The 27,454-nt window shown below is 42.1% G+C and overlaps 1 protein-coding gene across 1 annotated transcript in view; it reads left to right on the forward strand.

Moving 5' to 3' along the window:
- The window catches only part of LOC115463443 (caM kinase-like vesicle-associated protein), a 259,850-nt gene that overhangs the window by 180,653 nt on the left and 51,743 nt on the right, over nucleotides 1-27,454 (forward strand). The window contains exon 4 of the mRNA XM_030193938.1: nucleotides 6,845-6,919. Within this exon, the coding sequence (XP_030049798.1) occupies nucleotides 6,845-6,919 (75 nt within the window). The remainder of the gene's footprint in view (nucleotides 1-6,844; nucleotides 6,920-27,454) is intronic.

A 27,454-nucleotide genomic window follows, 5' to 3' on the forward strand; every position in this document is an offset into this window, starting at 1 on the left:
CAGTCCGATCCAAAGATTTCAGTCCCTCCCCAAACTTCTGGAAAGCTCTCTGTGCTGTAAACTTGCTATTGTTGGCTAGGTCATTTGTCCCCTGGTGAATTACAACATCAGTGTTAGAAGCCTCTCTCTCTTCTCGGATCACTTTCAGTATTTAGTCTGTACATCTTGTAGCTGAAGATCCTAGAAGACATTTCACTACCAGGGCCGTGCCAACCCGGTAAGCGAGGTAAGCATGGCAGGGGGGCGCCGACCTCTGGAGGGCGCCGCCGCGCCATGCTTACCGCCGCCACCTACCTCAGCTCCCGGACCCCGACAGCAGCGCTGGAGCCCGCCCACCCAACATCCCCTCGCATATCCTCCTCCGGGCAGTGGCGTAGCTAAAAACGGATTTAAAAAATAAATGCAGGCAGGCACATTTTTTAAAATTTTTGCTTCCTCCCCTCCCTTTCCTCCCACCTACCATTCCGCAACACGCCTCCCGAGACCCAGCTCATTCCCAAGCCTACCACCAACCACGTTCCGTTCTCCCTCTCATCCTCCCACCCCCGGGCCCCGACTGTCAAGTTTTCTCTTACTTTGTTGCAGCAATAAGAAGCTGATTTGAGCCCAGCCGGCGTCGGATCCTTCCCTCTGCTTTCGTCACTCACGAGTCACTCACGAGTCCCACCCTCGCGCAAACAGGAAGTGTGTGAGCGAGAGCAGGACTCGGAGGAGCGAGGGAAGGATGTGGGCAGTGTGCTTTCGTCGTTGCTAAGGTAAGGTTTGACGGTCCGTGGAGGGAGGAGTGACAAAAGGGGCGCTGGACACGGGGAGAGAGAGGAGGGGGGAACAAAATGGCGCTGGACTTGGGGGAGAGAAAAAGTGGAAAACAAAGCGTTGGAGAGAGAGGGGGGAAACAGCGGTGCTCGGGGGGGGGGGGGGTTGGAGAGAGGGAAAACAGCGGTGCTGGACTGGGGGGGGGGGGGGAGGCTATCTAGACTTAGCCCACAATGATAGTAAATGCTATTGAAAACAATAGCAAAAAGATTAGAAATAAGGGACCGCCGATGTGTGGGTCCATCTGTAAGAAGGGAAGAGGAGATGTTAGACTATGGGGGAGGGAAGGGCAGGACTGTTCCCAACTATGAGTAGGTAGGAGAGCTGATGCTGAGCTATGGGGGAAGGGAAGGACAGGACTGATGTTGAGTTACAAGGAAGGATGGGGAAAGGGGTAGGCAAGGGCAGCGCAGATGTTGGGGCATAAAGGGTAGGGAAGGGCAGAGCTGCAGAGATGCCAAGCTATTCAGTTCCAGGCTGGAGATTTTGGGGCAATCCTGGTTTTGAACTTATATCCCAAAACAGTGTGGGATTTGTAGTGCCCATTGAGTGCTTCGAGTCCCATAATGCAACAGCATAGAATGGGCAGAAATGCAGGACTGTCCCAAAATTTCCAGCCTGGAACTGGGTAACTGGAACTGTAAAGAGGCCCGGAGGGAGAGAAGAGAACATGGCTGGAAACGGTAGGAGGAGAGAGAGAGGGAGAGAAAGAGGGGACATGGAAAAGAGCAGCAGAGAGCCATGGACATGGAAAAGAGCAGGGGAGAGCCAGAAAGAGATGGGGAGAGAAAGAGGGGCCATGGAAAAGAGCAGGGGAGAGCCAGGGACATGGAAAAAAGCAGGGGAGAGCCAGAAAGAGATGGGGAGAGAAAGAGGGGCCATGGAAAAGAGCAGGGGAGAGCCAGGGACATGGAAAAAAGCAGGGGAGAGCCAGAAAGAGATGGGGAGAGAAAGAGGGGCCATGGAAAAGAGCAGGGGAGAGCCAGGGACATGGAAAAAAGCAGGGGAGAGCCAGGGACATGGAAAAAAAGCAGGGGAGAGCCAGAAAGAGATGGGGAGAGAAAGAGGGGCCATGGAAAAGAGCAGGGAAGAGCCAGGGACATGGAAAAAAGCAGGGGAGAGCCAGAAAGAGATGGGGAGAGAAAGAGGGGGCATGGAAAAGAACAGGGGAGAGCCAGGGACATGGAAAAGAGCAGGGGAGAGCTAGAGAGAAGATGCTGGATGGAAGGGGGTACAGAGAGAGAGAGAGAGATGAGTGGAAAGAGGGGACATGGGTAGGAGAGAGAGAGAAGCTGCTGGGGAGAAACTGGGGGAGACCCTAGCTGTCAGACTGAGAAAGGCTGGATGAAAGGAGGGAGAAAGGAAAAATGCTGGAAGGAGGGGTCAGAATGAGGGAAGACGCTGGTAGGGAGGGAAAGAGGAAAGACACTGGAAGGATGGGGAGAGAGAGGACATGCTGAATGGAAAAGGGTTGAGAAAGAGAACTGTCTAGAAGGAAGGGGAGATAGAGGGAGACAATGGATGGAAGGATTGAGAGAGGGTAATGGGTGGAAGGATGGAGGGAGAAAGAGGGATGACACTGGATGGAAGGGTAGGAGAGAAAGAGGGAAGGTGCTGGACATGGGTGGATGGAGGGGAAGGCAGGTGGGAGAGGAGGGTTGCTGGACATGGATGGAGGGGAGGGAAGACAGGAAGGAGATGCACATGGATGAAGGGGAGAAATTCTGAACATGGATGGAGGGGAAGGAAGACAGAGGAAGGCGATGCAGATGGATGGAGGGGAAGGGAGAGAGAAGAAATGATCGACATGGATGGAGGGGAGGGAAGAGAGAGGAAGCAGATGAGATGAGGGAAAAGGGAGAAAACCTGCACATGGATGGAGAAAATAGGCAGAAGCTGGATCCACTGGACAATCAAGTCTGCAGAGGACCCAGCTTTTACTTACCAATGTAAGGCAAGAAAGGAGGAAAGTAAAGAAATAAATGGAAAGGAAGACCTGGAAATGGAATTAAGAGGACAGATAGCAGCAGAATCAGGTACTGGGCCAGCATGATCAGAAAAACAAAGTCACCAGACAACAAAGGTAGAAAAAATCATTTTATTTTCATTATAGTGTTTGGAATATGTGCACTTTGATAATCAGGTTCTCAACGTTAAAAGTTTATATTTATTTATTTATGGCATTTTATACTAGACCGGGGGGGGGGGGGGGGCGCCAACTGATAGTCTGCAGGGGGGCACCAGAGACCCTAGGCACGGCCCTGTTCACTACGTTGGAACCCCTGAACTGTGCTCCTAAGTTAATTCCTCTGATAATGGAGTCTCCGAGCAGTAATAATTTTCTGCTTTTCACAATTCTGTCACTAGTTGGGGGATGTTTCTGGGGTTGTGCTATTTTCATTTCCTCTGGTTCTACCACAGTACTTTTTTCGCTATTATAATGATGCAACGCTGCAAAAGAATTTGACAGGGGCAAAGTTTGGAAGGGCGAGTGTTTCTGTGTCACAGATCTTAGTCTACCAGAGCCTACTGTGACCCATCTATTCCTCTGATGTTTCATTCCCTGAGGCAGTGGTGGTGGTAAATTAGCTGGGAAATGAGTAATCCTGGACGCTTCTTTAATTGTAATTAATTTCTTCTTGAGTTTGTTGATCTCTTCTTTCAAGGCTGATATTTGGAGACAGATAGGACAAGCTCTAAGGTTCTGGGGCGTATGTTAAGCATGCCCCAGTCCCGCCTTTGCTAAGCCTCCGACACACCCCTGTGAACTTTGGTCGTCCCCGCGACAGAAAGCAGTTGAGGACACCCAAAATTGGCTTTCGATTATGTTGATTTGGGCAACCCTGTGAGAAGGACGCCCATCTTGCGATTTGTGTTGAAAGATGGGTGTCCTTCTCTTTTGAAAAAGCAACACTGGGCCTTCAAGAAAAAGACAATGGCAGTCCTTTATTGTGAAAAAGACCCGACACGGGCCGTGTTTTGGCGCACAAGCGCCTGCCTCAGGGGTCTGACATAAAACACAAAGATAATTATAAATACACATTTTAGAAAAATTAACATCCATATCATAAAGTAATAAACAATTAAAATGCAAAAACATTAAAAATAATAAGATATACAGTATTAAAATATTAAAAATAAATGTATGAGGATCAAAATCTTGTCAGTGATAACCCAAAGTGTTTAAAATAAAATAACTAAAATAAACTTCCATGACCCATTATTTACAAACATATACACATTAATAACACCATTTACAAAATCATAGAATGAATTAAAATAATGTGATATATTAACCTATTGTGATATGACTCACTCTGTAAATATAATAGTATCATGAGTGTTATGGCAAATTGTATTTGTGAGTTGTAAGCAAGCAGTACTCAATATATATCTGCATGAAGAAAAGGGGGATGGCTTACCAAAGTGTGTCTTCACAATATATGAGCAGGAATGTTCAGACAGTCTGAGTAAATTGCCTAATGTGAAACAGTAAGGTGTGTTTAATTATCCATTGAATACTTAAGAAAAAGAGCTCACCTCTGTAGTCCATTATAAACGATTGGGCATAGTGTTTAAAAATCTTGAATGAGTACTATCACTTCTATGATCCACCCCACACAGACCAGGAAGATTTACTTAGAAGCTTAATGTGAATTCACACCTTAAAGTTAAACATTAATAGAAAACACAGACGGAGTGACGCTGACTTTAAACATTACTCGGATTTTAACCTTCTGTCATTTGCAATAATCATATATACTCATTTTAAACGGCCAATACTGATGAGTTGTGAACGTGTGTGTAGTACTATCTTCAGTGTCTTTGCCTGACTTACCAAATAATATAACTTATATAACTATAGCTGCTGGCACAGCTATGCAGACAAACTAATCGGAGTGTCATAGAAGCTAAAGCTCCTCAGCATGTCCTCAAAGATAAAACTTACCAGCCACCACTGAGAGTTTGTTCAATTACCAGCCACCACACCTCAACGCATGTCAATTTGGACTTACTGTACGGCTACTGTATGGCCCTTGCAGTAATTTCATTTTTGGCGTGCCTCCACTACCCGTGCCAGAAAATCGGGCGGTAACTCCAACTTGACGCGTGTAGGCAATTACCGCATGATTAACGTGAGAGACCTTACCACTAAGTCAATGGTTGGCGGTAAGGTCTCAGACCCAAAATGGATGTGCGCCAATTTTTCTTTTGCCGCACGTCCATTTTCGGCAAAAATTTTTAAAAGGCCTTTTTTACAGGCATGCGGAAAATTGGATCTGCGCGCTCCCAAAACACATGCCTAGACTAGCGCAGCCCATTTTTCGGCACACCTTAGTAAAAGGACCCCTTAGTCAAGTATTGACAATGAATGTGAGTATGCTGCAACCAAAATTATAAAACTACTTTTCCAAGATTGTATCAGATACGGTTTATTGTTTGAGACTTAATATACCGCCAAATCAGTACAGGCCAAGGCGGGTTGCAACACTAAAGCACATAAAACAAAAAGAAATGATAAAGCTTAATAGGAAAGAACAAAAATCTCACATGAGGACAGACAGAACATCCCTACCTTTCAGGTACCCCACTGGTTGCATGAGCTATCCTATATGACTGCCTATATATGGTTGGCATTGTGGCAAATTGCTATTTTGATGCCATGAAGGAGTGTAACCTTGGGCAGACTGGATGGACCATGTGGGTCTTCATCTGCTGTCACTTACTATTTATCTGGGGGAAGGGAGAGTGAATATCCCATTGAAGGTGAGCTAGAGATGAAGCAGATCCCACTACAGGACAAGAGGGTTCTACCTTTTCTGCACCCCAAATATCTTTATTCTGATCCTTCCAAAAAGTGTTTTGCATGTTTGACAATACACCACATATTGGATGAATACCCTCTTTATTATACAGGATGCTTCTTCATAAGCTAAAATCACCAGATATAGTTAACCATTTATTGTATTAATTTGGCAACATATGTACAAATTGCTTTGCCAAAGGGTTTCTTAAATATTCAAAAGTCCCCATGTTCAAGGATAAAAGGTGAAAAAGGACATAGCACAGCAACCATAGGATAGGCTCAACTATGCTAAAAATACTTTGAGACCCAGATGTTATATCCTATACACTTATATATTTTTTCTCCAATACAATGTGACTCAAATAGGTTTAGATCAAACAAAATAATATAGTAACTATATACAACACAATAACAATTGAATAAATCAATAAAATATTATCAAAGAATAAGAAAAATAAAATAATCCTACTATATCAGCTTTAGGAATAACCTTCGATACATACATACACACACACACACATACACAAACACACACACACACACACACATATATATATATATATATATACACACACATGCATTCTGTGCAGATACAATGGTCTTGCTTTCTGTGCTTAACTGTACTTTCTTTCTCCCTCTCTCTCTCTCTCTCTCTCACTCACTCCCTCTTTTCATTCTGTCTTTTGTTCATTCTTTCACTTATCTTTATTTTCTTTCTCACTCTACTTTTCTTTCTTTTTGGAGTTGTTCCTTCCTTTACCTTTTTCTTTTCTTTCTTTTTTGAGTCTTTCCTGCCTTTTTGTTTTTTTGCTCTTTTAAAAATGTTTTTTGCTGGTATTTTGCTTTTTTTATTTTATTTTATTTTGTTTTGTTTTCTTTCTCTTCCCATTTATTCTTTCCTTTTTTTTCTTGATTTTTTTTGGCCTTTTGTTTTTTGTCTTTTGCCTTCTTTAAGTTCTTCTCTCCTTATATCTTCGTTTTCCTATTTATCTGCCTTTGGTTCTTTTCATCTGTGTTTCTACATTTCTTCCTTTAATTTCTCTTATTCCCTCTCTATTTAATTTCCTTATTTCCTTCTCTCTTTGTCTGACTCTCTTCCTGTTCTATTTCACTGCTGTTTTTCCTATTTCTGCGCTTATCTTGCACCACCTTCCCCCCCCCCCCCCTTAATTCTCTCCTCTTTCTTCTTCTATCCCTCTCCTCTTTCTTTCCCCATTGCAGGGTGAATCATCCCAACATCTTACAACTTATTGACACCTTCGAGACCAAGAAGGAGTTTTACATCATTCAGGAACTGTAAGTATCTCTAGGCTATGCTGCTTTTTCCCTGCCACAAACCTCATTTTTTATTCATCAAAGCTGATAAAGAAATGTAGATAGATTAATCAGAAGTTTAGACAAGAGGTATAGATCATTTCCCTGTTGTAAGGGCTGAGTGTCTCTGTAAAACAAGGACTGAGTGTCTCTGTAAGACATCCTGCCATGAAACAAAAGGGACTCTGCAGGGGGGCTTAGAATCAGTACATGAGTACTGGACACCCTAGGCAAAGTTTCAGCCTCATTCCCCAATTTCCCCCTACCCCCAACACAACTTACCAGCAGCTCCAGTACCCTTACTAGAGTTGTCAACCCTGGCACAGTTCTTCCTCTTTTACCAACAGTAATACCAGCACAATATCCTTCCTCTTTCCCCTTCAACTCTATCTCTCCCCATGCCTTGACTACATATCCCTTTCTCTCTCTTATTCTCCCTTTCCATCATTTCCCTCGACCTGTCTTTCTATCCTCTACCCATCCCACTGTTGTGAGCATAATGTTTAGAGGACAGGCACCCCTTGTTCCCTATTCTCATCTCTTACCACAACCAACTCCCCAGTTCTCTCTTCTCTAGCATTTGACTTCTTAACCTCTCTTCACTCTTCTCTGGCATCTACATTCCTGCCTCCTTCCCCATTTCCCCAATATTCATCCCTCTGCTTCTCCCTAAAGATGCTTCCTCACCCTCATCTATTCCTACCTTTCCTCAAGATCTGCCCCATCTCTCCCCACTCTTTGCCTTCCCCAGAACTGATCACCCTTCCTCTCCCTTAACATCTGTCCATTGTATCTTACTCCTCCCTGCCCCTTGCCTCTTCCCCTTGTGTACCCCTCTCTCAGCCTCCTATGGTAAAACTTATGCTTACAGGGGCTAGGTGGGAAAACACCTTCAGATATAGAAGGCATGTGAATAGGCAAGAACACTTCTTCCATTACCTGGAAAAACAGGGTTCTGGGACACTAATCCACTGGAGCAAGATAAATGGGTATAACAGGCTGCTTGAAGGGTTTCTCAGTCAGTTGCACACAAAAATTAAGTAGAGAAACAAGAGTATAATTCACAACAATAACTGTACTGGAGAGGCTGGGTTTAACAAGAAAAAACAGGGATAACAAGGCAATAAGACATTTCTACAAGAGAATGAACCAGTATAAAAGCATAAAGGCAAATATTACTTCCTTATAAATAGCAAATGTTATTGTAAGACATGGGATTTCAGTCACAGTTAGTTGTCAGACTGCTATGTCTGACTAAGAATACATTAATTAAGTTCAGTTCAATAATAATATAGCAGGATGTTGGGGTTCGGGATAAGTTAGAGTTTTTGTTTTCAGATAGGATTCCAAGCAGAAGATATAATAATCTTCTCAGTGCTGTATTATAGTTGGGATAATATCCACCTTATAATTGAAAGAGAAAAACGCCTAGATTTCGACCCAAATCGGGAGATAGACGTTTATCTGACAAAAACGAATAAATCGGTATAATGGAAAGCCGATTTTGGACGTTTTCAACTGCACTCCATCGCGGAAGCGTACAAAGTTGACGGGGGCGTGTCGGAGGCATGGCGAAGGTGGAACTGGGGCGTGGTTATCGGCCGAGGAGAGATGGGCGCCTTTCGCCAATAATGGAAAAAAAGTATGCGTTTGTAGCTAGAATTTAGGGCACTTTTCCTGGACCCTGTTTTTTCACGAATAAGGCCCCAAAAAGTGCCCTAAATGACCAGATTACCCCCAGAGGGAATCAGAGATGACCTCCCCTGACTCCCCCAGTGGTCACTAACCCCCTCCCACCACAAAAAATGATGTTTCACAACTTTTTATTTTCACCCTCAAATGTCATACCCACCTCCCTGGCAGCAGTATGCAGGTCCCTGGAGCAGTTGTTAGGGGGTGCAGTGGACTTCAGGCAGGTGGACCCAGGCCCATCCCCCCCTACCTGTTACAATTGTGCTGCTTAATGCTTAGTCGTCCCCCAAACCCACTGTACCCACATATAGGTGCCCCCCTTCACCCCTTAGGGCTATAGTAATGGTGTAGACTTGTGGGCAGTGGGTTTTGAGGGGGATTTGGGAGGCTCAACACACAAGGGAAGGGTGCTATGCACCTGGGAGCTCTTTTACCTTTTTTTTTGTTTTTGTAAAAGTGCCCCCTAGGGTGCCCGGTTGGTGTCCTGGCATGTGAGGGGGACCAGTGCACTACGAATCCTGGCCCCTCCCATGAACAAATGCCTTGGATTTATTCGTTTTTGAGCTGGGCGCTTTCATTTTCCATTATCACTGAAAAACAAAAACGCCCAGCTCACAAATTGTCAAATAAAACATGGACGTCTATTTTTTTTTGAAAATACGGTTCGGTCCGCCCCTTCACGGACCTGTTCTCGGAGATAAACGCCCATGGAGATAGACATTTTCGTTCAATTATGCCCCTCCACGTCCCCTCTGTGTTTACATTTAGAAGGAGAGAATACATTTTCACTTTTGTTCTAGAGTAGTACACCCCTCTCTTCTCCAGAAAAGTCTGTGACAGTTTTTCCTTTCTTCCACTGTCAGTGAGAGGCACAGTAGTTAAAGTGTCCAGTGGCTGTGTGGTTTGTTTGGTTTTTTTGGTCTGGTAAAGTCCAAATTATTTCTTGTGATTTCTCAGATCCTGTGTGAGTTCCTGAAGCTGACTTTCCTGTCTCCAGGTTTCACATCTGCACTTCTCCAAACCCTCTAAGTTCTGGCTGTTCCTCCAGGCTAAGCTCCAGGGCCACCGAGAGACATAGCCAGGCCTGGAGCAGAACTGGACCACTGCAAGCTGCCCCCTCCCATTCGCACTGCCCGCCTGCTTGCCCCCTTACCTTTCTGTCTTTGCTTCCAAGGGCCGGCAAGCTGCTTCCTGCGTGCCTGCTCCCACAGTCTGTCCTCTCCTGCTCCTGTCCGTGTTGGGAGTCAGGCCTGGATAATGGCATTAACGTGATATCACGCTAATGCAATCATCCGGGTCCTGGGTGGCATGCAGGACCAGGGGAGGACAGACCCAGAAGCAGGCAGCAGGAAGAAACTTTCCGAGGCCGGGCTTGGGAAATTTCCCCCCCCCCCCCCCCCCCCCCCCCCCCCAATGCAATGGGAGGCATCCAGGCAGTGTACCTTCACTTCCTTGTTGCTATACAGAGGCCTGCATGGTGCTTTTTTTTTTTTTTTTTTACAAAAGCACAAGGGGCTTCCAGATCCTTGTGAGTACCATTGACCAAGGAGGTTAGATTGAGATCAGGAGAGGATACGAGGCTATCTAGCCCATTATATGGGTTGAAGCCAGTAGGCATAGTTTGCTGGCAGTTGGTGGAGTCATATGTACACCCAAAACAATAGCAAACACTATTGAAAGCAATAGTAAAAGATCATTAGAAATAAGGGACTGCCTATGTGTAGTCCACCTGTAAAAAGTCAAAAGCTGTTTCAGTTGGATAGGCAGTGCCTTAAAAGGTGGAGGACAAAAGAGTTTTTTTATTTTTTACTTATTTGACAGCTTTTTAATTTATTTGAAAGTGTCCCATATGTAAATATAAATATCATGAAATCAAAACGGAATATTTTTATTTATTTATTTGTTACATTTGTATCCCACCTTTTCCCACTCATTAGTAGGCTCAAAGTGGCATACATAGTTCCGGAGAGGTGGTTACAGACTCCGGTGTGAACAAATACAGTATAGGGGTTCTATTACAGTGACAAGTACAGTAAAGAAGTATTGGTAAATAGGTTGGGGTGATTCAGACAAAATGTTAGGATGTGATCTTGCATCGGAGTTGAAAATTGTCAGTTTCCTGATTAAAATGCCACATTTCATTATTCAGTGTTTATGTCAGATACTGTGGGGTATGCCTTCTTGAACAGGTGAGTTTTTAGGTTTTTTTCAGAATTCTAGATGATTATTCGTAGATTTCAGGCGTTTTGATAGAGAATTCCAGAGCTGTGTGCATATGTAAGAGAAACTTAAAGCGTATATTGATTTATACTTCAGGCTTTTACAACTTGGGAAGTGAAGAGTTAAGTACGTTCTGGCTGATTCAATTGTGTTTCTAATTTGTAAGTCGATTAGTTTAGACATATAGCTCGGAGCTAGACCATATATTATTCTGTGAACAAAGGTACAAATCTTGAAAGCGATACGTTCCTTGATTGGTAGCCAGTGTAGTTTTTCCCGGAGGGGTTTTGCACTTTCAAATTTAATTCACTCTCCCAACCCAACCAGTTAGGAAAATCCACTTCTACTATCACCCGCCCAATCACTTCCTCTTTCTTCCCTACTTAATCTCTTCACACTACTAACTGTATCTGATATTCTGGAATGACAATGTCATAACAAAACTATGTAAGCCACATTGAGCCTGCAAATAGGTGGGATAATATGGGATACAAATGCAATAAATAAATAAATAAATTTTCCATAGATAAGCCTGGCTGCCGTATTCTGAGCAGTCTGTAGTTTCCTTAGGATTTGTTCCCTGCAACCCGCATATACTCCATTGCAGTAATCGACATGTGTTAATACCATTGTTTGAATCATGTTGAATCATATCACTAAAACAGCCTCAAAAATTATTGTAGCTGGTGGAAACAGCATTAATAAAGGCTGTATTTTGTGCTCATTTTCTACACTGTTCTATACAATACAGTAATACATGGCCAAATTTTGGTGAGGTTATCCTGTTTACTGATGGGCTCATCTTAACAGTTGTTGTAATTTGCCTTGGGAAGCGTAGTGTTTTAAAGATTGGAAGTAAAATTAAACTCTTCTTTCATTGGGGCACATGGAATAACATCTTAACCTCATCTCTTTTGTACAAATGTCTTATTCTGTTTTGAGCATGTTTCAGGGACAAGAGATTTTCATAAGTCAAAATAATAAAAATAGATATTATTTCATGCAGATCTCCAATTTGTTTAAACATAACTAAATGAGATGTAAGTCCTTATGCAGTCCATTGGTTTTCTTATATTTGTGCTTTTAATGACTTATACTGTGCAAAAACTGGAAATACAGTGAGACAGAATAATAGAATTCAGTAACATCCAAAACTTATTAATTAACATTATAATTATGTTCGCATTTGGGTAATAACTGAGAAAATGCTGTTGAAAACGAAGGAAAAAGAGATATATCACAGAATTGGAAAATGTTGGCACATTTAGTCTGACTCTGGACTTCTGCATGAAGGTAGCTCTGCCCTCATTATTTAATATCTTTCTTTTAAATAGTAATAATAATAAACAAAGTGTATTTTTATTATACCACTGCATTCCACAAAACAAAAGGTGCAAGTTCCCACAAACCATCTTTCTCTTTTGATCTAGGCACAGGAAAAAAAAGGATTTTAAATGCTCCCAGGTTTCAACCTACTTCATGTTTAATGTGGGTATACATGTCATAAATAAATAAATAGATAGATAGATAGATAGATAGATAGATAGATAGATAGATAGATAGAAACTCTGAATGTTGAGCACCTGATTCTCATAACATGATGTCTGTTTTAGTGGTCCTTTACCAGGAGAAGAAACATCTCTGCATGAATATAACACATGCTATGGTGTCCCTATAACCAGCCCCTCCAAATGACACACTGATTATGATTTATAACAAATTACTACTCTGTCTATGAAAAGTTATTCCGTTATTATACTTCCTCTGTGTACATTCGTATGCTGCACAAGCTGGCATGTTTGAAAATATAAGTGATATTAAATAAAAATTCTACCAACAATAAAGAACAACAACATGGATGCAGCAGCTCATAGGTTTGTTTGCTTTATTTTGAGTGTATGCAGAACGACGGCTGCACGGGGAAGGGGAAACATAGACTAACCTAAGTGGCTTCAATTTTTTGATGTTATGCCGTCCCCTGTTCTCAATCAAACCTCCTTGCCATAGACCAATTCCTTTGATTTCCTTTGTAAATAGTCAAAGAAATTTCTGTATGAGACCTTCCTCACACCCTTATCTACCTATTTCTGTTGCCTCTCCTCTTTTTTCTCCTTCCCTAGTACCTGGCTCCCTGTCTGCTGCTGTGCTGTGTGTTAACTGAGCAGCAAGAGCGATAGGGTGGATCAAATTGGTGGAGGGGTAGCATTGTATATTAACGAGAGCCTTGAATCAAATAGATTGAAAATTATGCAGGAAACAAAACACTTCTTGGAATCACTGTGGATTGAAATTCCATGTGCAAAGGGGAAAAGGATAGTGATAGGAGTGTACTACTGTCCACCTGGCCAGGATGAACAGACGGATGCAGAAATGTTAAAGGAAATTAGGGATGCAAACAAACTGGGCAACACAATAATAATGGGTGATTTCAATTACCCCGATATTGACTTGGTAAATGTAACATCGGTGCACCAGCTTTATGGAGCAGCTGGTACAGGAGCCGACGCGAGAAGGAAAACTTCTAGACCTAGTCCTTAGTGGAGCGCATGATCTGGTGCAGGAGGTAATGGTGCTGGGGCCGCTTGATAACAGTGATCATAATATGATCGGATTTGATATTAGCTTTGAAGTAAGTATACATAGGAAATCAAATACATTAGCATTTAACTTTAAAAAAGGAGACTATGATAAAATGAGAACGGTGAAAAAAAACTGAGGAGCAGCTGCGAGGGTCAAAAATTTACATCAAGTGTGGATGCTGTTCAAAAACACCATCCTGGAAGCCCAGGCCAAATATATTCCGCGTATTAAAAAAGGAGGACAAAAGACCAAACGACAGCCGGCGTGGTTAAAAAGTGAGGCGAAGGAAGCTATTAGAGCTAAAAGAAAATCCTTAAGAAAATGGAACAAAGGAACCGACTAAAAATAATAAGAAACAGCATAAGGAATGTCAAGTCAAATGCAAAGCGCTGATAAGGAAGGCTAAGAGGGACTTCGAAAAAAAGATTGCGTTGGAGGCAAAAACACATTGTAAATTTTTTTTTAAATATATTAAAAGCAGGAAGCCAGCAAAAGAATCGGTTGGACTGCTATATGACAGAGGAGTAAAAGGGGTGATCAGGGAAGACAAAGCCATAGCGGAGAGATTAAATGAATTCTTTGCTTCGGTCTTCACCGAGGAAGGTTTGGGTGGGATACCGGTGTCAGAAATGGTATTCGAAGCTGAAGAGTCGGAGAAACTGAATGAATTCTCTGTAAACTTCGAGGATGTAATGGGGCAGTTCTACAAACTGAAGAGTAGCAACTCTCCTGGACTGGATGGTATTCATCCCAGAGTACTGATAGAACTGAAAAATGAGTTTGCGGAGCTATTGTTAGTAATATGTAATTTATCCTTAAAATTGAGCATAGTACCATGGTACCAGAAGATTGGATGGTGGCCAACGTAACGCCAATTTTTAAAAAAAGTTTCAGAGGAGATCCGGGAAATTATAAACTGGTGAGTCTGACGTCGGAGCCAGGCAAAATGGTAGAGACTATTATTAAGAACAAAATTACAGAGCATATTCAAAAGCATGGAGACAAAGTCAACATGGATTTAGTGAAGGGAAATCTTGCCTCACCAATCTACTACATTTCTTTGAAGGAGTGAACAAACATATGGATAAAGGTGAGCCGGTTAATATTGTGTATCTGGATTTTCAGAAGGCGTTTGACAAAGTACCTCATGAAAGACTCCAGAGGAAATTGGAGAGTCATGGGATAGGAGGTATTGTTCTATTGTGGATTAAAAACTGGTTAAAGGATAGAAAACAGAGAGTAGGGTTAAATGGTCAGTATTCTCAATGGAGAAGGGTAGTTAGTGGGGTTCCCCAGGGGTCTGTGCTGGGACCGCTGCTTTTTAACATATTTATAAATGACCTAGAGATGGGAGTAACTAGTGAGGTAATTAAATTTGCTGATGACACAAAGTTATTCAAAGTCGTTAAATTGCGGGAGGATTGTGAAAAATGACAAGAGGACCATACAAGACTGGGAGACTGGGCGTCTAAATGGCAGATGACGTTTAATGTGAGCAAGTGCAAAGTGATGTATGTGGGAAAGAGGAACCCAAATTATAGCTACATCATGCAAGGTTCCGCATTAGGAGTCACAGACCAAGAAAGGGATCTAGGTGTCATTGTTGATGATACGTTGAAACCTTCTGCTCAGTTTGCTGCTGCTGCTAAGAAAGCAAATAGAATGTTAGGTATTATTAGGAAAGGAAAAGAAAACAAAAATGAGGATGTTATAATGCCTTTGTTTTTTTTATTTTTTTTATTTATCTTTTAATTTATTACATTCATAATAACCATCATAAATGTACGCAAAAAGAAAATTTCCATACAGAGATAACAATTTTTCCCCTCATATATCATTTAACAGTAATTGACCTCAAACATGAGGATCCAAGAAAGAAAATAATTATAAAAGAAAAAAAAGATCACTTGAATGAAACTAAATCATTCTTACAGAGGGGGGAGGGTCAATCAGTAGTTACAGCCGGTACCGAGATAATTACAGGAAGCTGTTGAAGAGGCTTCTTCATTTGTTCTCTTAACTCCAAAAATTCTTGTAGTTTCTTAGGTTCAAAAAAAAGGAAATTATTTGAATAAAGAAATAAAACATTTGCAAGGGAATCGGACCAAAAAGGTCACCCCAAGAGCCATCACTCTCAGTTTAAAAGCCAAGAGCGCACGGCGCCTGGCTTGTGTTTCCCTCGAAATGTCAGGAAATATTTTTATCTTAGAACCCAAGAAACTATCAGACATATGGCGAAATTACAACGTCAAAATATTATTCCTATCTAGGTCAAAAGCGAAAGTCACTATAAGAGTAGCTCTATCTGCTACCTCTGACTTCTCCAAAATATCAGTCAAATTCATATCCACATTCTCAGTCATAGAGCTTTTTTTTTTTTTTTAAATATAAATCGCTTTTGATACCACAGGATGGTTATCAGCAGGAATTAGCAAAATGTCTGAGAAATATCTCTTAAGAAGTTCAGCTGCAGATATATATGGTGTTTTGGGGAAATTAATCAATCGCAGATTTTTTTTTCAGTTGGTTCTCCAAAAATCGAGGAAGCATAATTATCTTTAATTACTAGATTTACTGATTTTTTCAGAGATACCATATCAGTATTTAAAGTCTCAAAATTTTTCCCCTGAACTTCCACCTTCGTAGATAGGTTTTGATATAAATTTCGAAACTCACTTGTTTGCTCCTGAGAAGTTTTGGACATCTGAAGAAGTAAGTTGTTCACACTCTGCAATGCTTCCCATAAAGCGTCCATTGTAACAATTGTAGGCTTCACCAACCTCAACTCCTCGACGGAAACCGCTCCGGGAATCTTTGGTGAGGGGAGACCACTCTCCAACCCATTAGGTGGTACTTCAACCGGGCCCTCCCTGAGTTCCGTGGATTCCTTGACCACTTTTGGGCGATTCCAACGGTAGCTGCGATGGTGGAACATGATCATTTCCGGGTCTTGGAGGGGTGGCGCCGGCAGGAGGACTTAGCGTCACTCCTTCTCCGCTGGTGTCCGGCGATAACGCCTTGCTGTTCCCCGAAGTAACCACTGATGTTCCCGACGTTGTGACCCTGTAGCGCTCCAAGGTAGGCTGAGACATGGTGGGATTTCCAACAGTGTTCAGGGAGGGATAAACAACTGTTTTTCCTTTCCTCTTACCCATTTCCACAGGTAGCGCGCCAAATAGTCTCAGAGAGCTTGGAGAAAAACACGAGTCAAACTAACGTGCGTCCTCCCTTGTCGCCATCTTGGATCCACAAACCAGCCGTTATAATGCCTTTGTATCGCTCCATGGTGCGACCGCACCTCGAATATTGTGTTCAATTCTGGTCGCTGCATCTCAAAAAAGATATAGTGGAATTAGAAAAGGTGCAGAGAAGGTGCAGAGAAGATGAAAATGATAAAGGGGATGGGACAACTTCCCTATGAGGAAAGGCTAAAGCGGCTAGAGCTCCTCAGCTTGAAGAAAAGGCGGCTGAGGGGAGATATGATAGAGTTCTATATAATAATGAGTGGAGTTGAACGGGTAGATGTGAAGCGTCTGTTTACTCTTTCCAAAAATACTAGGACTAGGGGGCATGCAATGAAGCTACAATGTAGTAAATTTAAAATGAATCAGAGAAAATTTTTCTTCACTCAATGTGTAATAAAACTCTGGAATTTGTTGCCAGAGAATGTGGTAAAGGCGGTTAGCTTAATGGAGTTTAAAAAAGGTTTGGACAGCTTCCCAAAGGAAAAGTCCATATACCATTATTAAATGGACTTGGGGAAAATCCACTATTTCTGGGATAAGCATTATAAAATGTTTTGTACTTTTTTGGGATTTTGCCAGGTATTTGTGACCTGGATTGGCCACTGTTGGAAACAGGATGCTGGGCTTGATGGACCTTTGGTCTTTCCCAGTATGGCAATACTTATGTACTTATGTGCTGCAACTCTCCACCACTCTTCCTCTTCCTCAATGCTGGAATCGCGTGTATGCTTAAAACTCACAGTTATAATTCTGAACTACCTGATGCCGATCTCATGATGCACAAAATCAGTATTATAACCACGAGTTTTGAACCAAGTTTGCAGTTCTAGCATTTAAATGGTGGAGGAGAAGGAAGAAGAGTGGTGGGGAGCTATATCACAGGCTCCTGCCACTTTGCCCTGCTGCCTACTTTCACTTTCTCGGGACCCCTGCCAACCATGCTTCTCCGCCCTGGAACATCACTCTGTCTTGGGCTGGTGGAACCAGGTCATGTCCATTAGCCATGCTGCTCCACCTCATGGCTCCTTTGTGTCTTTGGCTAATAGGGTCTGTGGATCTCCACCAGCTGTACTGCTCCTCCCCACATCTACTCATCTTGAGTTGACTGGGCCCTGATGCAGCATTTTTTGCTGCCTCTCCAAATTCAGGTACTCTAGGCTAGTGGTTCTCAAACTTGTCCTGGGAGACCACCAGCCAGCTGGTTTTTATTTATTTATTTGTTACATTTGTATCCCACATTTTCCCACCTATTTGTAGGCTCAATGTGGCTTATATAGTACCGGAGAGGCCTTTGCAGGCTCCGATGTGAACAAATACAGGGATATCCCTAATGAATATGCATGAGAAATATTTGCCTATAAGGGAGGTAGTTGGTATGCAAATCTCTCTCATGCATATTCATTAGGGATATACTGAAAACCCGACTAGCTGGTGGTCCCCCAGGACAAGTTTGAGAACCACTGCTCTAGGCAACTGCCTAGTTCACCTAATGGTAAAATTGACCCGGGAGGGGTGGAAGGGCTGACTATCCCTGTAACAGATTCTGCTGTGACATAGCAAGGACTGTGCAGAAAGGCCAAGTGTCTCTGTAATATATCACGAAACAGCAGGCACTATGAAGAAAGGCTGAATGTGCCTGAAACACATCTTCCTATCACACAGCAGGGGCACTTCTATAGATGGGAATAATGTCATCTCTTGGAGTGGTACTCTTGACCTGATTCGATCAGCAGCTCTCTGCGGCACTGATATTAATCACAGACCCACACTTCACAGCTTCCCACAGAATAAATTTACAATTTCACTGAGCAATTCCCAGCACTGGCATAGGAGCTCATACAGTTGCTGTCTCTAGGCTCAATAGCTAAACCTCATATTGTGTCTTTAACTTAACTACAGATCCCAAAAGTGTCATTTCTATAGTAGAAAATCTCAGTACTGGAACAGCATATCAATTCTAGTTTGTGTGTGTGTATCTGTATATATACACATACACACACACACACACAGTTTCCATCATAGAAAATACATCAGTGGATCATCCCAAAGAAATACAATAGGTAGGTCATTTCCACATTATACATAGGATAGCATTTATGTAGAATCATTAACACCACATTTTTCCAGGATATACATTAGGAAGAAGAAATCCATTGCATCACCCAACTAATTTTGTCTGGGTGCTTCTGTGAGGTTTTCCCAGAAAGCTGTGTTGCTACCTGTAACGGGTTCTCCGTGGATAATGCAGACACACTCGGTATTCTCCTCCGGTAGAGCCTTGAATATTGAACGGCCCTCTCTAGTTTGCTGAAAACCTTTTATCAAATCAAGCACTCTGTCCTCTTTCTGCCTCTCTGACATCATAGTGCTTTGAAATCAGTTAATTACAAGCTATACAGAGGCAGTAGTAATGGGAAATACTTGAAGATAAACTTCTGTAGCTATGAACTGGGTAATGTGGGTAATGAAGACATAGTTCTGCTTTAGTTTTTTTCTTTTTCTTTTGAGGTGAAGGAGGGTAGGAGGTGCATCTGCATTATCCAGTTATTCATAGAGAACCTCCGTTACAGGTAAGCAACTACACTTACTCTGCAGATAAGCTGAATAATGCAGCGACACTTGGAATCACCCAAGCTGAGGATTGTCGGATATGATTATGCTGCGATAAGACAACCCAGTATATGATAAGGGTGGAGGTGAGAGATTAGGAAAAAAGATTCTGCAGCACGGCTTGTTCAAATTTGCTATCAGACCTTGCTGCAGCTTCTAAGCAATAGTGTCTTGTGAAAGTGTGAGGTGTTGACCAGGTTGCTGCTTTGCAGATGTCCAAGGGAGAGACTCCTTTCAAGCGAACCTTAGAGGTAGACATGGCTCTGAGCTGACGAGCAGTGATATTATAAGAAGGTTGAAGCTTGGCTTGTTGACAACAGAGGTCTATGCAGTCCGCTATCTAAGTAGATAAAGATTATTTGGAAACTGATTGAACCAAGGAGGTTGGTTGAAAAAAGACAAACAATTGTGTGGAGTGTCGTAAACCCTTGGTGAGATCCAAATAATAAAGGAGAGAGCAGTAACAAGTATGTAGAGCCTCTTCTGCTGGTAGGCTATTGGGCTCATTTTCGAAAGAGAAGGCATCTTTCAACATAAATCGGACATCCTCAACTGCTTTCCGTCGCAGGGATGGCCAAAGTTCAAGGGGGCGTATCGGAGGCGTAGTGAAGGCGGGACATGGGTGTGCCTAACACTAGGACGTCCTCGACCCATAATCGAAAGAAACAAGGATGTCCCTGACGAACACTTGGACGACTTTACCTGATCATGTTTTTCTTATGACCAAGGCACAAAAAGGTGTCCAAAATGACCAGATGACCACCGGAGAGAATTGGGGATGACCTCCCCATACTCCCCCAGTGGTCACTAACCCCCTCCCACCCTCAAAAACATCTTTAAAAATATTGATTGCCAACCTCTATGCCAGCCTCAGATGTCATACTCAGGTTCATGACAGCAGTATGTAGGTCCCTGGAGCATTTTAGTGGGTGCAGGTCACTTCAGGCAGGCAGACCCAGGCCCATCCCCCCCCTACCTGTTACGTTTGTGGAGGAAATAGCAAGCCCTCCAAAACCCACCACAAACCCACTGTACTCACATCTAGGTGCCCCCCTTCATCCGTAAGGGCTATGGTAGTGGTGTACAGTTGTGGGTAGTGGGTTTTGGGGGGCTCAGCACACAGGGTAAGGGAGCTATGTACTTGGGAGCAATTTCTGAAGTCAACTGCAGTGCCCCCTAGGGTGCCCGGTTGGTGTCCTAGCATGTCAGGGGGACCAGTGCACTACAAATTCTGGCTCCTTCCACGACCAAATGCAAGCCATTTGGTCATTTCTGTGATGGACATCCTTGGTTTCCATTATCGCCGAAAAACAGAAACGACCAAGTCTAGGGATGACCATCTCTAAGGACGACCAAATTTCAGGATTTGGGCGTCCCTGACCGTATTATCGAAACGAAAGATGGACGTCCATCTTGTTTCGAAAATACGGGTTTCCCCATCCCTGGATGGGGAAGTTTTGCGAGGACATTCTCATCAAAACTTGGACGTCCCTTTTGAAAATGCCCCTCTATGTGGTTTAGGAAAGGAAACAGGTAATACAACGTCCTGATTAATGTGAAAAGAAGTAACAACTTTAGGTAGAAATTTTGAATGTGTTCAGATGACCACTTTAGTGGTAAAAACTTTTTATAAACGGTTGATAATGGACTAAGGCCTGTCGTTCACTTAATTTTTCTAGCCAAAGTAATAGCACCCAAGTATAAAGTTTTGAAAGTTAAAAATGTTAATGAAGTATGAACCATGAGCTCAAATGGCACAGTCTTCAGTTGAGTTAAGACTATATTAAGATTCCACTGAGGGGGAGGAAGTTGAATTGGTGATCAAATGTTCCAAGATTCAGAAAATTATCAGGAGCCATTGGCATATACTACATTGTTCACAATAACATTCAGTAGTCTCTTTCGTTTGGCATGCAATCCTCATACTTTTATAGTAGTATTAAGCATATTTTTTTATATAAGCATTTTTTTGTACAAGCATTGGAACAGTACTATATTTACACATTTCTTTTATATTACATTTTCCAACTTTAGCGACACATGGGTTCACCACTAAGTGACAGTGTTTATTGATTGATGCCATCATAACTCCCCTTTTTTTTACAAAATGTCTTCTTTTCACTTCCGATTTTTACCATTTTTTTTTATATAACACACTTTGGGGCTCATTTTTTTTTAAAGAGAAAAACATCTAAAAAGTGGTATAAAGCAGCATTTGGATGTTTTTCTCACAAAAACTTCCAAATCAGTATTTTCGAAATCTGTTTTTAGACGTTTTTCTATGAAGTCCATCAGAAGTGCAATCAAATCACAAGAGGACGTGTTGGGGTGTTTCAAAGGTAGGATTAGGGTGTTCCTAACACTTGGACGTTTTACAGCCATAATGGAACAAAACAAAAACATCCAGGACTAAAACCAAGATGTTTTGGTCTAGACCTGTTTTCAGAATGAGTAAGGCACAAAAAGATGCCCTAAATGACCAGAAGACCACTGGAGGGAATCAGGGGTGACCCCCCCAGTGGTCACTGACCCTCTCCCCCCCCCCCCAAATATGAATAAAAATATGACTTACCAGCCTCTATGACAGCTACAGATGTTAGTCAGGTTTATTAGAGCATCATGTATGTCCCTGGAGTAGTGTAGTGGTTGGTGCAGTGAGGAACCCAGGTCCCTATCTCTCTCTACCTGTCACACTTGTGGTGGAAACTGTGTCCCCCTCCCAAGATCACCAAAGCCCTACTGTACCCACGTATAGGTGCCCTCTTCATCCATGAGGGCTATTTTAGTGGGGGACAGTGGGTTTGGGGTGGGTATTGGAGGGCTCAGGGGACAAGATAAGGGAGCAAAGGTGAGATGTGTACCTGGGAGCATTTTAATGAGTGCACAGATGTGCCCTTTAGGGTGCCTGTGCTGCTCTAGGTTTACAGCCTGCCTCACAGACTACGCAACACTTATTGTGGATTCTTTTGGATTTGTATTAGGTAAATGAGACTTTTATTAGAGGTTCACTTTAAATGGAGAGTGTATAAGTCATTATTGTCTAAGATACACAATGATTAAGATATATACACAATGATTAAACTATATAACTGAAGAGAAACAATAATACCTATCTATAGTTGAAAAGAAACAATCATCACATCACTGGTCATGTATCACTACATTCAGGCTCTTGTCATCAGCTGGGAAGCCCATTCAGCAAAAACCTGAAGACTCGTGACCAGGCAATCTTCCTATGCAGCACGTCTGCTCATAGGTAAGCTTCTGATTTCGCTATAAGAGCCCCCCCCCCCCCTTTTTTTTTTATTAGGCTTAGAACTCATTTTCAGAGTTAAGGAAAATTACAGAATACTTGAGAATGTGGGAATGTTGTCACATGTTTCTCTGTCCAGGTGGCCTGCTTGAACTCGAAACATGCTCCACCTCCTCCTGCACATACCAAATTAATTAGAACCATGTCTTATGTTCTTCCACATTCCAAATCATTTTCACACAAACAGAATTACTTTTAATCAAAAATACAGACCCAGAGTGCACTGTCGGTCACTCAGACAGAATTGAAAGGCAATCTTTAATATCCTTCCATTACAGTGCCCCATTGCTTTCCAGGGATGTCTGGGGGACCAGTCTACTAAAAATGCTGGCTCCTCCTACATCCCAATGGCATGAATCTCTGTTTTACACCTATTTGGGTTTTTTTTCTCGAAAATGGACCAAAAATAAAATGTCCAGATCACAAAACCTTGTTCAAAACAGTATTTTAGGGGGGGGAAAAAGATAAGACCTTTTTTGAAAATGACTTTTGGGTTCATTTTTGAAAGAGAAGGACGCCCATCGGAAGATGGATGTTCTTCTCACAGAAACGTCCAAATCGGTATAATCGAAAGCCAATTTTGGACGTTCCCAACTGCACTCCGTCACAGGGATGGCCAAAGTTCAAGGGGACGTATTGGAGGCGTAGCGAAGGTGGGACTTGGGCGTGCCTAAAACTTGGATGTCGTTGGACGTTTTCACCCGGACCTGTTTTTCTTATGACTAAGGCACAAAAAGGTGCCCGAAATGACCAGATGACCACCAGAGAGAATCAGGGATGACCTCCCCTTACTCCCCCAGTGGTCACTAACCCCCTCCTACCCTCAAAAAACATGTTTCAAAACATTTTGTGCCAGCCTCAGATGTCATACTCAGGTCCATGACAGCAGTATGCAGGTCCCTGGAGCAGTTTTAGTGGGTGCAGTGCACTTCAGACAGGCGGACCCAGCCCTATCCTCCCCCCCACCACCCGTTACGTTTGTGGAGGAAGCAGTGAGCTCTCCAAAATCCACCACAAACCCACTGTACCCACATCTAGGTGCCCCCTTCACCCATAAGGGCTATGGTAGTGGTGTACAGTTGGGGGTAGTGCATTTTGGGGGGGTTTGGGCAGCTCAGCACACAAGGTAAGGGAGCTATGTTCCTGGGAGCAATTTATGAAGTCCATTGCAGTGCCCCTAGGGTGCCCAGTTGGTGTCCTGGCATGTCGGGGACCATTGCACTACAAATGCTGGCTCCTCCCATGACCAAATGGCTTGCATTTGGTCATTTCTGAGATGGACATCCTTGGTTTCAAAAATCGCCGAAAATCAGTAACGTCCATGTCTAGGGACGACCAAATCTAGGGACGACCAAATTTAAGGATTTGGACGTCCCTGATGGTATTTTCAAAATGAAAGATGGATGTCCATCTTGTTTTGAAATCAAAACTTGGACGTCCCTTTTGAAAATGCCCCTCTTTCTTTCCTATTCGAATTTTGGATGTTTTGTGCAAAACATCCAAAATCGGACTTGGACATCATATCAAAAATGCCCCTCTTTGGGTACTTGATTTTAAGTCATCTGTTAAACATCTTCATTGTAGTTGGTACATTTTTACATTTCTCAACATCCACAGAGAGTCAGCTACATCATCATGATTTTTCAGCACCTTTTTCTTAAACTGAGCATGCCAGAGCCCCATAATACTGCATCATAGGTAAGTCGGCACTACTTTCCTCAATTGGATAATCACACAGTGTACTCTCGCAGAGCAAAGCTAGAGCATTGTCAATTTATATGCTTTGCTCTTTTTATAAAGCCTTGCAGTCTTTAACTGCCCTGCCACCCTCAGTATAATATAGCAAGTGCAATTTTAACTTTTTTAATGCCCTGCACAAATGCCTTGCTACATTTATCATTATGTTTAATCACTCCTTTTATAAGGTTTCATTCGCTCTCTTATGCGGCCATCACCCGCTTTTTTCATGATTTTTTTGACAAGCATTGAGGAATCTAGAATGCCAGTACTGAGCCAGTCGGCTTTGATTAACGGCTATTTACTTCAGTATTTTGGAACCATAGAATAACTCTCATGTGATTGGTTTCATTTTAGTACAACATATTGCTATACGCTTTTCTTGACACATCTTTTGGATTATATGGCACTTTTATTTACAGTTTGTTTTATATGCACATAAAAAACACAGCAGTATTTTGCAGCACATCAAAGATACATTCCATATTTTTTCAAAACGGATGCTTAGATGACGTAGTCTGTGCACCATTGTTTTATATTTTTAAAGTTTACATTTTTATTCATTGAATTTCATGTTGATTCATCAATAGGTCCTTTGAGAGATTCATTTTGGAAGGTGCAGTGATCATTGATTCACGGTCTTTCTTAAGACCTCCAGACATCATTCATTGCTGTTACCTTTTTTACACAGCAGGACTCTTTTCTTTCTAAGGACAGTGCTCCCTTACCTATGCATGGCTCACAATTATATTTACCATTCCATTGTCATTCTAATGTTACAGTGTCTCCATCTTTTCAGTTCATATTCACACACCTATTCAATATCTACAATTAAGTTGATTTTATTCTACTATATACAATAATATTTATTTTATTATTTATTCAGCATTTGAATCCTTAGTGATACAAATATAAGTATGCCTTCTAATATATTTTTTTCTTATACATTTCATATATACGTTTTTAATATGTTTTATATCTTTGTTTTTTCTTTGGAATTATGTAAGAATGTTTATAAAATCTATTTCCTTTGTAGACACCTAAGGCAGGCACAATTGTGTCAAAACATGGTGCTGTGTCGAGTCATTTGAGCCAGAGTCATTTGAGTCATTGTTACTGTTACACAAGAACTTCTCATTAAATTTTTGGTTCTTTATCCCAATACCTGCTGAGCCTTCTTCCATTTCCCGCTCTTTGTTGCTTTGCTGTTGCTTCGTGGGATCTTTTGTGTTCAGTTATTTTGCAGCAAATATTCCAGAGGCCTTTAATAAAATGTGCAATAAGAGGATGTGAAGAGAATGGCTCTTGTGACAAAACAGTGAGGTTTTAAGCCTATAAAACTGTATTATGTCTTGAACTGTATTTCTGTAGTTTGGCCAACAGGTGGGTGCATGTTTATGTTTAAGCTGTTACAAAGAATTGACTGTTCCTTCTTTAGTTAACACAGATAAGAGGTAGCCTGTAGTGATGTGGCCAGCTACTTTTAAAACTTCTTCATCTAGGCTCTGATTGGCCCAGGAGCTCAATTTATTTAGGATGTACTGGCTTTTTCTCCAGTCTTAGCCAGGGAGAAAAGAGAGAAGGATCTCTTTGCTGAGGCCCTGTGAACAGTTATATTTGATAACATGTGAGCAGCTATATGTCCTGATCTTCCCAGGTACCATTTAGATAGTAAACAAATGTTTAGTTAGTTTTATAATTGGTTCAACCTGTTGTTGTTTGCTGTTCATTGTTCTAATTTTTCATGACAATAAACATTTTTAGTTTATTGCCTCTGCTCGACTGGATTAACTAAGAATCCTGGTGTTTTCTGGGAACTGTGGGACCACTGGGAGTGTGGCCCCCAGTAATCCAGAAATCACTGGGGATAATTTGAGAACAGGAGACTCGCTCAGAGGCGGATGGGACCCAGTCGGTGGGAGGAGGGTGCTAGTGTACAGCATAAGCGGCTGGTGCAGGTGAACCTGAGCTGTGCTGGGGATAGACCCTCTAAGTGGCTGCAGGGTAACCGCAGGCAGGTGGCTAGGTATTTCGTGACACCTCTTATCTAATAATTCATGGAAAGCAGATATCCCTGCTAAGTGGACACTTACTGAAGAAGTCTTGAGACCTGTATTAGATAGGTGTAGAAAACATTGAAGGATAACTGAAACTAGACAGGAATATGGATTTTGATGAATAGCTTCACACCACAGACTAAATCTCCATTTTAGGGTATAATATTTTTGAGTAGAAGGTTTCCTAGATACTTTAAAAATGTTTTGGATTGCAGTTGGAGGAGTGTGTATATCCCTTGATTCTCCAAGCTGTTAAGGCAAGAGAACTGAGATTGGGATGTAACATTTGTCCCTCCTGCTGAGTGAGAAAATGCATGTGTGCCCAGTCGTATTGACTGGTCTATCAATAGAGCTGAGAGCCAAGGGTACCACAGCTGTCTCGGCCAGTTGGGCACTGTAGAATGATGTCCACTGAATCTTGTATTGTCTTTTGGATCACCTTTGAAATCAAAGAAATTGCTGAAACGTATAGAAGATCCTGTTTCCAGGAGATGGTGAACGTATCCGTAGATAGACTATGAGGAGTTGGAATCTTTGAGCAGAACATTCAACATGTCTTGTTTAGATGAGTTGCAAACAGATCCACCTGTGGAGTGCCCTATTTGTTCAACAGAATCTGAACAGTCTGGGTGGAAAGATACCATTCTTGAGGTTGAAGTGTTCTGCTGAGATTGTCCATCAATGTATTCTGTTTGCCTGGAATGTAAGTTGCTTGCATATGTATGGATAAAGTCTTTGTCTACATTGAAATGTGATATGCTTCCCTGCAGAAAGTAAGGGATCCCATCCCTCCCTGCTTGTCGATATAGTACATGGCTATTTGATTGTCTGTTCTGATTAAAAGAGTTCTGTTTGCAAGGTGTTTCTTGAATGATCAAATTGCACAATACAGTAAATTCCAGTTAATTGGGACACATCAGGACTCCTATACTTTGCCCCAATTAAGCAGCTACCCCAATTAAACAAAGTTGTCAGGGTAGCATGAAAAAGGAGTATACTGCAAGTGTGAGATATGTTAATTTTTCATTTAGTCTGAAATGCAATCTAGCAAACACAAAAGTTG

Source organism: Microcaecilia unicolor, chromosome 2, assembly GCF_901765095.1.
Source record: "Microcaecilia unicolor chromosome 2, aMicUni1.1, whole genome shotgun sequence".
Classification (NCBI taxonomy): Eukaryota; Metazoa; Chordata; class Amphibia; order Gymnophiona; family Siphonopidae; genus Microcaecilia; species Microcaecilia unicolor.